The sequence below is a fragment of the Rhinoraja longicauda genome, unplaced genomic scaffold (assembly GCF_053455715.1).
Source record: "Rhinoraja longicauda isolate Sanriku21f unplaced genomic scaffold, sRhiLon1.1 Scf000806, whole genome shotgun sequence".
NCBI classification, from domain to species: Eukaryota; Metazoa; Chordata; class Chondrichthyes; order Rajiformes; family Arhynchobatidae; genus Rhinoraja; species Rhinoraja longicauda.
The window spans coordinates 9,123-22,492 of record NW_027602022.1 but is presented as its reverse complement, the minus strand read 5'-3'; the positions used below and the strand labels follow the sequence as shown (position 1 = coordinate 22,492).

At 40.7% G+C, this 13,370-nt stretch overlaps 1 protein-coding gene across 1 annotated transcript in view; it reads left to right on the top strand.

The window, feature by feature from the left end:
• Positions 1 to 13,066, top strand: part of LOC144591289 (adenylate cyclase type 1-like) — a 37,260-nt gene extending 24,194 nt beyond the window's left edge. Inside the window, exon 4 of the mRNA XM_078395547.1 lies at positions 12,833 to 13,066. Within this exon, the coding sequence (XP_078251673.1) occupies positions 12,833 to 12,883 (51 nt within the window). The 3' untranslated portion in view covers positions 12,884 to 13,066. The remainder of the gene's footprint in view (positions 1 to 12,832) is intronic.
• The last annotated feature ends 304 nt before the right edge of the window (positions 13,067 to 13,370 follow it).

Genomic DNA, 13,370 nt, shown 5'->3' with positions numbered 1-13,370 from the left:
CCTGTTCTATATTCTATGATTGAGATGAATACTTGAGTATTATTACTCAAAACTGAACCAATGTGAGTTTACAGTCCGATTTTAGGTTGAGATGTGAATGAAGTCCAGTCTGGTCCAACACACATCATTATACCATTGAAGTTTCAATTTACTTTTGCAACCAGCATTTGTGATGCCCACATGTTGCTGGCTGTGTGAACTGTCACCAAATCATCAAGGGGGAAAACAGACAAGTCACACACTGATTAGATTTATTGATCGCAACATCACAAGCAGTTATCAGAAAGGAACTGATGCAGCCAGCAATGTGTAGCAGTTAAACAATAGGAACCCATGGACAGATTTACTTAACAAAATTAGCAACCAGTTTAAAAAGAAATTCAGCACATGACTGTAAATCATATTAGTCTGATAATGTGTATCAAAATATAGCTGAGATCTTCCAAGGCTACTAAATAAGTGATATTGAATAATTCCTTGGCTGGGTGACAAGTTAATAGCATAAGATTGCAAGTCAAGTAGATTGATAAAGGCCAGCTGCAGCCATTAATCAATATTTTCAGAGTTTAATGATAGAAAACATGAGTTTATTTCCTTCCGTTTCTGCAAAATTGCAGTGTGCTTCAGAAGCATTGGATTCTGGATCGTTTTGAAGTGCATGTCGATAGATGCCGGGGTGGCAGTGCTTTTTATTTATTTTTCTGTTTCTGGGATTACTAGCAAGTTGATAAATTAATCGAGTGTACTCCGCCATTCAATCATGGCTGATCTATCTTTCCCTTTCAACCCCATTCTCCTGCCTTTGCCCCATAGCCCCTGACACCCCTGGCTAGGCTGGTATATTTTGCCCCTCCTCTTGGCCCTGAGAACATGGTGTTGAGCTGCCTTCTTGGACCACTGATACCTTTCTGGTGAAGGTACTCTCACAAAGCAGCTGCGTAGTGAGATTTTAAGTTTTGTACACCAAATGTTGACATAGTTTTCATCCGGTGACATGTGCCATACCCATGCACAATATTTTGTTTGCTTTTATGTCTCATAAGATTGTAGAGATTCCTGATTTTCAGGTTCTCAGGAACTGGGACGGCACAATGACATAGCTGCTAAAGCTGCTGTCCTGCAGCACCAAAGATGTGTGACTTCATAGGTAATGTGCCCTCTGTAAAATTGTCCCTAATGTGTAGGGCATGGATGAGAAAGTGGGATAACAAAGAATTAAGGTGAATGGGTGATCGACAGTAGGCATGGGCTCGGTGGGCTGAAGGGCTTGCATCTCTAAACTAAAGTGAATTAGATCATGCAGTGCTGTTCACAACTGTTGGGCTCCAAATGGTCATCTTATTTGTTTTTATGGATAGTTTATTGCCATCTGTGAACTGCTTGCAATGTCACCAGCATGTGTAGGCCGATGTTTCAACTTACTCCATCCTTTGTTTAGTGGAGAATCACCTCAATAGGTAACACTTTTATTTTTCTTAAGTATAGGAAGTATTGTCTTTTTGAAACAGTAACCACTTTGAACAAATTTGTAATTATTTGATTTTAAATCTTTTTGACTCCACAAGGCAGGCCAAAATGAGAATTTGTTTTTTTCTAATTCCATGACTGATGAAATCACCACTTGTAGGCTTTACAGTGAATAATTCTCACAGGTTTTAATTTTGTGACTCCACGTAAAACAACATTTAGTACAATTTTAAGTCTTTCTTGAAATACTTCAAAATTGAATCCTCTTTAAGGATGTTGGAAGCTTCATTTAGAGCAGGGGGTATGGGGAGAAGGCAGGAACGGGGTACTGATTGAGAATGATCAGCCATGATCACATTGAATGGCGGTGCTGGCTCGAAGGGCCGAATGGCCTCCTCCTGCACCTATTGTCTATTGTCTATTGTCAAACAGATTCTGCTCCATAGGGCCACCAGAACATTATTTTGAAATTAAATATGGCCCATACTAACTTCAAACAAAGTCATTAATGTAAATGGCTGTCCAATTTAGCAGTGGCTCAAACACCCCATATGGTGCAGACATTTACTGAATTAGTTAGTAACGCCCACTCTATATCTGCAAAGCGGGTACAAAAGTTTCAATTTAGGTGTTGGAAGAAACTGCAGATGCTGGTTTAAATTGAAGATAGACACAAAAAGCTGGAGTAACTCGGGGGGTCAGGCAGCATTTCTGGTGAAAAGGAATTGGTGACGTCTGAAGGAGGGTTTTGATCGAAAACGTCACCATCTCCAGAGATGCTGCCTGACCCGCTGAATTACTCCAGCTTTTTGTGTCTATCTTTAGTTTCAATTTAGGTCCTTGTCTCTTTTAATTATATACCTCATTTGACTTTATCCATTAAACTGTTTCTCAAAAATATGAGGTGATGGTTGCATTTATATTTTTGTGTTTTGATCTGTGTCCTCCAGATTGCTTTCTAACTGTGGTGAGAAATAATATTTTACTAGACCAAGTGGACCCATTGGGCCCAAACCTCTCCTGCATTGGTGCAGCAAACTCTCCTCCCCCCTCCGCCTCCCCTTTCCCCCCACTCACCCCTCCCTGTCCCCCTCCCCCTCCTTCCCCTCCCCTCTCCTCCCTCCCCCTCCCATCTTCCTCCCCCTTCCTCCCCCTCCCCTCCCCTCCCCCTTCCCCCCTCGCCCTCAATCCCCCTTCCCTCTTCCCCTCCCCCCCACTCCATCCCACTCAACCCCCCTTATCCTCCCTCCTCCCCCTCCCTCTCTCCCCCCCTGCACCCCCTCCCTCCCTCCTCCTATTAAGGGGTTGGACACGTTAGAGGCAGGAAACATGTTCCCAATGTTGGGGGAGTCCAGAACAAGGGGCCACAGTTTAAGAATAAGGGGTAGGCGATTTAGAACGGAGATGAGGAAAAACTTTTTTAGTCAGAGAGTTGTGAATCTGTGGAATTCTCTGCCTCAGAAGGCAGTGGAGGCCAATTCTCTGAATGCATTCAAGAGAGAGCTAGATAGAGCTCTTAAGGATAGTGGAGTCAGGGGGTATGGGGAGAAGGCAGGAACGGGCTACTGATTGAGAATGATCAGCCATGATCACGTTGAATCACCAATCACGCTGGCTCGAGGGGCCGAATGGCCTACTCCTGCACCTATTGTCTATTGTCTATTGACAAAGGGTCTCTGACCTGAAAAGCAAACTCGGTTTCTCTTTTTTCAGATACTGCTTGACGTGCTTGGTGTTTCTAGCATTTTCTATTTTATTTCAGATTACTAGCATTTGCAGTATATTTTTCTATTCATGCAATGTCTGAAAGTGGGGTGGAATTACATTTAATAATAACATGGCATGATTGATTAACTCATATTCTTCTTTGCTACAATGTTAAAATTATCAAGATTTTACAATCAACAATTACTTTCCATAACTTTACAATTAGCAAGAATTTAATCTTTTTTTCTTCTCCCTAAAAATCATTGCCATCATTTTGATTTGTAACCTTAACACCCTGTTTGACCACGAACTGAATTTGTGATCAGAAATCTTCCATCTCCGCCTCTGCTCTTTGGTTATCTGTTGCTGTTTAGTTCAGTTTAGTTTATTGCCACGTGTACTGAGGTACCGTGAAAAGCTTTCTGTTGCTTGCCATCCAGTCAGTGGAAAGACTATACATGATTACAATCGAGCCATCCACACTGCACAGATGCTTGATAAAGGGAATAACGTAGAGAGCAAGATAAAGTCCCACAAAGTCTGATTAAAGATAGTTTGAGGGTCTCCAATGAGGTAGCTGGTAGGTCAGGACTGCTCTCTAGTTGTTGATAAAGATATCAGTTGCCCAATAAAGAGTTGGGAAGAAACTGTCCCTGAATTTGGAGATTGCATTTTCACATTTTTGTACCTCTTGCCTGATGGGAGAGGGAAGACGAGGAAGCAACTGGGGTGAGACTCGTTGTTGATTATGCTGGCAGCCTTGCCGAGGCAGCGTGAAGTGTAGATGGATTCAGTGGGTGAAACCCTCATATGTGATTTCATGAGTCTAGGCTCCAGAATTCCAGTGCTTTTCTGGCCTCCTGTCTTCCAACCTGTAGAAATGTGAACTCATCTAAAGTTCAGCTGAATGTCCTGAACAAGGAACATTTATCCACTGACCCTTTGGTCCAACAATTTCCTGACATTCCAACTGCTCCATCATTGTACTGTTTGCCAAGCCTTCAGGCATTTGGTGCTAGGCTCTGTAATTTCCTCCCTAAATGTCCATAAATCTCTATTTCTGATGCCCCAATCTCCTCTAAATCTGATTAAAACATAACTTGTTAACAATAATTTTAGTCACCATTCTAATATCTCCTCTTTTGTCTGCTGCCAGTGTTTGTTCACTCTCACTCTCAAAAGAACTGTGTGAACGGTTATACGTTAAAAGTGGCAACTATGTAAAATGATGTTTTCTTCAGCTTAATGTTCAAAAAGACACATAAAATAAAATTGAGACTAGGATAAGTTGCTACTGAGATACAAAGAACTGCAGATGCTGTAATGCTGAGCAAAACACTAAGTACTGAAGACACTCAACAGGTTAGGCAGCATTTGTAGAGGGAATGGATGGGAGGCTTTTCAGGGAAGGGTCCTGATTTGAAATGTCACTTGGCCATTCCCTCTTCAGATGCCGCCTGACCCACTGAGTTCCTCCACCACTTTGTGTTGAGCTGCTACTGATTTGTTTTCTCCCTGAAAACTGAGTTGAGTTTGGTGACGTTTCAATCCAATTAAAATGATTCACATAGCTGTTTCAGGATCGTTGTTCACCAATGATGATTGATCTGAATTCCAGGGGGAACCTCAAAGTTATAAGCAAGAAAATAAATCGCACATGGTGGTTTTACATAAAGTTTCTGGACTCACTACATGGGAATGATGTTCATGCAAATAGTTTATAGAAACATTTGAAGGTACTAAAATAGATGGAAGATATTGGGCTAGAATACGTAGGAGGATGGCTGTGAACATTTGGCCTACCTGAAAGAAAAATGCCATTCATCTCAGTAGACGGCCTGCTTTTTACAAAGATCAGCTCCTTTAATCAGCTTCTGGTGCAACTGGGATCAGTTCAGAGGCATCACTTAGTTGGATTTAATAGTGCTTCCCGGTTTTTTAAAAGATGGCACATTTGTGTGAACATAATATAATGGGTATATAATGATGCCATGTGCTTTGGTCTCTCTGACTACAAGCAGAAGAAGCACAGTTTATGTTTGCATTGGGAAGAATAATTAACTCACCAGGTGTGAAAGAAAACCCTTGTAACTGCCGACAAAGCAAGCATCAGAACCACGGGAGATTTTTTTTCCACTCAGAGCCCTCGTTAATTTTCAGTATGAATATATCGTGAACAATGGGTTCAAATAGAACTGCATATTCTATTTTTAAACATTCATAATCCTAATCAATCGGATTTCGAACTGTGTGCAATAAAACAAAAATGCCACCTGGAGAGACAACATCAAGGATTAGGATCATTTTGAATTGAGTTGTAGGTGTTGCAACAGAATAGAGGGAGATTTTACTCAACATTAAACTTGTGCTGTGCCCAGTCGATGCATTAATTTTGTTTTCAACCAGCAGCAAGGAGCTCGAGAGTTTCAGCTTTGCAAAACAAAGTTATTTTTCTTGCAGAATTTTCAAAAGTAAAAGTATTTTTAATAGCCATAATTTATTTTTGTTACAACAAATTAAAAATACTGAAGCCTGCATGTTACCTTGTTTAATAGAGTATCATTGAACTAGTGTCAATTGTGATCACTTGCCAATTCCAATGATTGCTTGCAGTGAAACTAGCAGCTTAAGGGACAATGGCATTCAATTACTGTGGGGATGTTACATGCAGATTTTTTTTCCTTTAGTCTGCTTTCTTTTCAAGACAACCTTTTTTCTGCTTATCAATTTCCAAAGTAATTTTTAAGTGGTCCTCTAGTTCCAGAACAAAATTTGTTTATAAATCATTTGGCCTGGGTAATACAAATTGTATTCACAAATTTATCAGTCATATCAGATATACAATTAGCATTAAGGAAATAAACATTATGGCAGAACTACCTGTATTTTAAGAACTCAAAAAAATGCTCAGGCTTCCAAGCCTAGACAACTGCAGAGATCCGAAACGAATACACTAGTTACTGGTGCCATAATGTTCTTTATGCCTTACTGCTAGATTCCCCATGCAAAAGGAGTGGCATCCTTGGAGCCACAATCTTGCTGAGATTCCTGACCATTGATGAGTACATTTATTTCAAAATGGGGTGTGAGACTGAGGGGAAATAGGAATGATAAGTTTTTGTAGTTAGCTTAATGTTTTTTAATTATTTACATTATTTTGAGTTCTTTTACATATTTTAATTTTTGAATGTGAACATGTAAAGAACAGAGCAGAGACACACCCTATAGCCCGTAATGTCTGGGTTGAACATGGTACCAAGATAAGCTAATCTCATCTGCCTTCACATAATCCATATCCCTCCACTCCCTGCATATCCATGTGCCAATCTAAAAGCTTTTTGAACACCATTATCTTGCCTACCTCCACCACAACCCATGGTTGTGGCCTCGGGACCGTGTCCTCGGTACCCACCACCATCTGTGTAACAAAACTTGCCCGGCGCATCTTTAAACTTTGCCTCTCTCACCTTACAGGTCTGCCCTCTGGTCTTTGACATTTCCACCCTGGGGAAAAGGATCTGTGCCTATCCTACCTATGCCTCCCATAATCGCAGGTAGATAAGGTGGTCGCAGGTAGTTTGGCACATTGGCCTTCATTAGAATTTGGGAGGTCATGTGGCAGTTGTATAAGACGTTGGTGAGATCTTATTTAGAGTATTGTGTTCAGTTCTGGGCACCGTGTTATAGGAAAGATGTTGTCAAGCTGAAGCGGGTACAGAGAAGATTTACGAGGATGTTGCCAGGACCAGAGAGTCTGAGGTATAGGGAGAGGTTGGGTAGGCTGGGACCCAATTCCTTGGAACGCAGGAGGATGAGGGGTGATCTTATGGAGGTGTATAAAATCATGACAGGAATAGATTGGGTAGATGCACAAAGTCTCTCACCCAGAGTAGGGGAATCGAGGACCAAAGGACAGAGGAGGTAGTTGAGGCTGGGAGTATCCCAATGTTAAAGAAACAGTTAGACAGGTACATTAATAGGACAGGTTTGAAGGGGTATGGACATGTTGGCTGGTGTAGCTGGGACATGTTGGCTGGTGTGGGCAAGTTGGGCCGAAGGGCCTGTTTCCATACTGTATCACTCTATGACTCTATGTTTTTTTTAGACTTCTATTAGGATTCCCCTCGAACTCTGGTGTGAACTATATTCCATTGTTTATAAATGTCGATAGATTAGGATAAACAAGAGAAAAACAACTCCATGAATTTACATTAAGTTGTAAAAGCTGTCGTAAATGGTGATTTCATTTAATTGTTCTTAGAAAAATGGACAGTATCCAATGAGAATAAAATTTGTTGGAGATTACATCCCACGTAGAGCAGGTGCACACTTAGCTGAGAGTGTCAATGTTACATAATATTTGTTCTGATACTGTTTCCTTTTGATAAGTTGATTCCAATGAGTTGTGCCTTCTATTAAGAAGGCACACATTTGACAGAGATGATAAAAGAGCTTATTTTAAGTCACTTACTTCCACTTTGCAAATGAGAGACCGTTGAAATATATCCCCTCGGGTTTTGCATTGAAAATGAAAGAAATGATGGGGAAAATTTGGATCATAAGAATATTAGCAAAGCATATTAATTTCCCACTATTGCCTTCTATTTGTCATGGGTGCGTGAAATATATCCAATGCTACATTAGACGAGTATTCAGGTATCCTTGGCAATCCACTAAAATCAGCATATAATAATGGTTGATTGTGTTTTCTTATCATATCATATCATATCATATATATACAGCGCGGAAACAGGCCTTTTTCGGCCCACCAAGTCCGCGCCGCCCAGCGATCCCCGCACATTAACACTATCCTACACCCACTAGAGATAATTTTTTACATTTACCCAGTCAATTAACCTACATACCTGTACGTCATTGGAAGATAAAAAGAAAGGCGAATCCTAAAAGATTCTTTTAGTTTATTTAGAGCAAAATAATAACTGGGGAGGGAATAGATGTTGTTAAGGATCTTCATCTGTCCCACAACATTTTTAATGATGGGGGAACCTGGGTAGATCACGATCATTCGTCAGATGCATTCCTTTTATAATTAACAATACATGTGCCCTGCAGGTACATATCTTGTGCATGCCTGTGTATGGGCACTGAGGGAGGAATGTAAGGTCAGTCAATCCCAAATGGATTAATTTCTATTTGGCTCAATGTCTACTGTTCTGGGAGCAGAATATGAAAACGCAAGTAAGCTTTAACCTTTGGTCTGTTTATCTTCCACCCTTCTGTACCACAGGATCTAAGTAAGGTACTCATCCAAAATCTCAGCTGGTATGCAGAATATTGCCAGAGATTTTATGCAGTCAAGATTAAAAATGAACGTGCTTAAATATTATTACAAATCATGGATTTTTGGAAGAGTCTGAATTATTTACATGCCTTTGGTCATATTTTAGCAACTGCTATGACAGTCCTTTACTGCTGTTTAAGAGGCTTTTAGATCGGCACATGAATTTGAGTTTTGAGTTTGAGTTTAGTTCATTGTCACGTGTACCGAGGTACAGTGAAAAGCTTTTGTTGCGTGCTAACCAGTCAGTGGAAAGACGATACATAAGTACAATCAAGCCATTCACAGTGTACAGATGCACGATGAAGGGAATAACGTGAGTAACATTTGGTGCAAGATAAGATATGCAGGGTATGGAGGGGTTTGGATTATATACAGGCAGATGTGATTAGTTTATCTTGGCTTCATGTTTGAGCAGATGGACCTGTTCCTGTACTGTACTGTTTGCTGTTCTATGTTTAATGCCACTGCAGAAGGGCAAGAAAAACATGTTTCCCTTTCCTTTTCACTTCAAAACATTTAGTCGTGTGGAAGTGAAGCATTACTGTTACATCTGTGCCAGGTTTCAAAGCTATAATCTGGAATAATTAAGGCTTTTGCTTTGGCCAGATGTCTCAATGATATCACACCTGATAAGAGCATCAGATCATTGCTCTTCAAAGTTATAAACATCAGATGTTTTTCCAGAGGAACGTATTTGTTGTCAGTCTAATATCCAATTGGCGAATGCAAACAGATTAAATTAATAATACCATTAAAATCAGAAAGAACTTGTTAGAAATAATCAATAAAATTAGACAATTCTTTGTGTCTTTTTTTGTAAACTATCAGACTGGGTTAAAGAATGGACCGACTGGGTTTGTATTCACTGGAATTTAGAAGGATCTTATAGAAACATATAAACTTCTTAAGGGATTGGGCAGGGTAGATGCAGGAAAAATGTTCCCGATGTTGGGGGAGTCCAGAACCAGGGGTCACAGTTTAAGAATAAGGGGTAGGCCATTTAGGAATGGGATGATGAAAAACTTTTTCACCCAGAGAGTTGTGAATCTGTGGAATTCTCTGCCACAGAAGGCAGTGAAGGCATTGGATGTATTCAAGAAAGAGTTAGATTTAGCTTTTGGGGCTAATAGAATCAAGGGATATGGGGAGAAAGCAGGAACGAGGTACTGATTTTGGATGATCAGCCATGGTCATATTGAATGGCAGTGCTGGCTCGAAGGGCCATTTGGCCTACTCCTGCACCTATTTTCTATGTTTCTATGTTTCTATCTGCAATTCTTTGTGTCCTCAGCTTATCCAACCACTTTTTATTACAAAAACTTTCCAGACCAGGCCACATCCTTGTGAATCCTTTAGCACCCTCTCAAGCATATTCTCATCTTTCCATGTGGCCTGATGACCTGAACTGCACACAATACTCTAAGTGAAGTCTACCCAACAGAGTTGGTAATAGGACATACCAACTCTTGAACTCTTTGCCTCGGTCCATGAAGCCAAGCATGCCATAGGATTTATTCACTGCTCTGTTTATCTGTGTTGCAATTTTCAGAGAACTGTGTAATAGAAACATAGAAACATAGAAAATAGGTACAGGAGGAGACCATTCGGCCCTTCGAGCCAGCACTGCCATTCAATGTGATCATGGCTATACTTGTGTACTTGTGCCGATAGGTAGCAAATTCAAACTGAATTTGCCATGGCCCTGCCATTCACTGTGTATGTCCTGCCCGTTATATTTCCCCCAAATTTATCTCGTCACACTTGTTTGAGTTAAATTGCTTCTGCTATTTGCACAATTTTCCAGTTGAATTATGTCATGTGATCTAAGACAACCTTTCTCACTGTTTACTACACCACCGATTTTGATGTCATAGTTCATAAGTTATAGGAGGAGAATTAGACCATTTGGCCCATTGTCTACTCCACCAATCAACCATGGCTGATCTATCTTTCCCTCTCAACCCAATTCTCCTGCCTTTGCCCCATAATCCTTGACACTCGTACTAATAAAAAATCTGTCAACCTCTGCCTGAAAAATATCTATTGACGGCCTCCACAGCTGTCTGTGGCAATAAATTCCACAGACTCATCGTCCTTTGACTAAAGAAATTCCTCCTTATCTCCTTTCTAAAGGTACGTCCTTTTCACCTGAGGCTATGCCCTCTGGTCCTCTAGTCTCCCACCTGTGGAAACATCCTCTCCATATTCACTCTATCCAGGCCTTTCACTATTTGGTACGTTCCAATGAGGTCCCCCCTCATCTTTCTAAACTCCAGCGAGTACAGGCCCAATGTCTTCAAACACTCATCATAAGTTAACGTCATAATCATTCCTGGGATCATTCTCGTAAACCTCCGCAAATGTTTTCTGACAACTTATTAATCATGCCGTCTACTTCTCATTCAAATCATAGATGATGAATAACAGGGGACGCTGTACTGATCCTTGCAACACACCACTGGTCACAAGCATCTAATCTGGAAAAAAAACCTTCACTACCACCTCTGCTTTCTTCCACCAAAGCAATTTTGTATCCAATAACATTAGTGGGGATATTAATTAAAAGAGCGGCACAGTGGTGTAGTGGTAGAGCTGCTGTCTCACAGTGTCGGAGACGACGGGCGTCGTCTGTGTGGAGTTTGTACGTTCTCCCTGTGATGCATTTTCTCCCACATTCCAAAGATGTGCAGGTTTGTAGGTTAATTGGCTTCTGTAAGTTGCTCGTAGTGTGCAGGATGAAAAAGTGAGATAACATAGAACTAGTGTACAGGTGATCGATGGTCGGTATGGGCTCGGTGGGCCAAAGGGACTGTTTCCACGCTATATCTCTAAAAAAACTACATCTAAAAACCTAGTGCACCCTGGATCAAATGTAATCTAATCTTCTGGAGCAGCCTACGTTGAGACATTGTCCACTGTCTTGGCCTCGTTAATCCTCTTAGTCACCTCTTCAAAAACTCAAATTTCTGCCACACTATTTCCCATGCACAAAGTAATGCTGATTGTTCCCAATCAGTCCTTGCCTTTCCAAATGCAGATAGATTCTGCCTCTCAGAATTCCTCCAGTGACTTTCTCAACACTAATGCAAAGCTCACCGGCCTGTAGTTCTTTGTTTATTTCCCCCTGCTGCATTAAATAAAGGCAAAACATTAGCTATGATTAATTAGGCCAGGATGCCTTCATGGTAAATCACCCTTGTATATGTTAAACCAGGGGGAGATCTACCAGCCAGCTCCTGTAAACAGTAAAGTTCATAAAAAGAATGAACAGTTACACTTCATGAATTATCTCTTGATGAAGGTTATTATAGCTGTAACTACTACAATTCTGCGCCATTGCCGTGTTATCTGCACTTGGCTATTTTCTGTTTAACTTATCTGTTTGGCAACTTGTGACTTAAGTATCAGTCTCGTGGAGGATTTATTCTGCTGCTTGCCAAAGAAGATTACATGAGAGAGGTGATATAACTACTAAATCAAAATACATAGGTAAGGGTTTCCCTTTCATTCCTGAGCGCACTGCAAACTTTTGACACAGTTGACAGGTAAAAAGATTCCTGACCATGGAGACTGGAACGTTGCCGAAGTTAATCCCCAAAGATATTGAACCCTAAGGATGTTAAGTTCATTTGGCCCCAAATTCCAGCTATGAAATAAATCCAAGCCTTTTTATTTATGCACCATGCCAACATTGTGTTAGTTACTCGTTTAAATTATTTCTGCTTGTAGCAAGGGCCAATCGGATGTGACCTGATGAAGTATTTGATGGCTGATCTCTTTTTGATTGAGTTTAGTTTGGAAACAGGCCCTTCGGTCCACTGAGTACATCCCCACCTGTTTACACTAGTTCTATGATAGTCCACTTCCTCACCCACTCCCTACACTCTAGGGACAATTTCCAGACCAATTTACAGGCAAATCAACCTATATACCCTTGGAGAACAAGCAGTGACTGCCCAATATTTAGGTGCTGCAGTGAACGTGCAGATTTGTTTGAAATTTGTCACAGATTTTCATTGTTTGCTTTTATTTTTGCAAAAACGACATTCTGGTCGTCTACATTTGGGAGAAGTTAAAGTATAAGAGGACTGGTGAATGAGGAATTAAGGTTCCATTTATCGGTATTTCCGTTAAATGACTTTTTATGGTCCTGTCTAGCTTGGTTCCTCTCTTTTTTCTTCTTCTTTGGGTTCCTGTTGAAGGTGGGAAAGATCGAGTCCACATGGTGGCAAAGTCAAGCAGATAATCATGACTGTTGACACCTATCCCAGCAATCATTACAAAGCTTTTCTTCCAGATTATTCTGGCAGTGTGGTTTTCAGATGAAAATGATCTGCTTTTCCATATTTTGTGTAGGCAGCGTGGCTTTTGTCATATGCTTGCACGTCATGTGTCAAGATGATCTAAGTGAGTCAAGTGAGGCAACGACACCAGCCTGATCGCGGGAGAAGACGGCAGGGGAAGGGAAAAGACATTCTGGCCTTCCATCACAGTGAGGAGGTGACTAGAGGAGACTCACTGTGATGGATGTTTCTTTTTTTTGTGTGTTGGTTGGGGTTGTGTAATTTGCTTGTTTTATTGCTTTTATTATTGGACTGTGGGTGACTACATTTCATCCAAAAAACTTGTGTTTTGGATGACAAATAAAGATATCTTGAATCTTGAATCTTGAATCTTGAAGTGGTATGTTGTTAGTGAAGAACCCAAGCTACCCCATTGCCACCCTTCTGTCTGATTGTAGTGGCTCAGATGTGTTTAGCAATGCAGCCTGTGGCAGATAGAAATGCATGATTACTTCTGCCAGGATATAAGTGGAGACACATGAGACTATAGATACCGGAATCTTGAGCAAAACATAAAGTGCTAAACAGTGTGAAGATGGTTTGTGATGCAA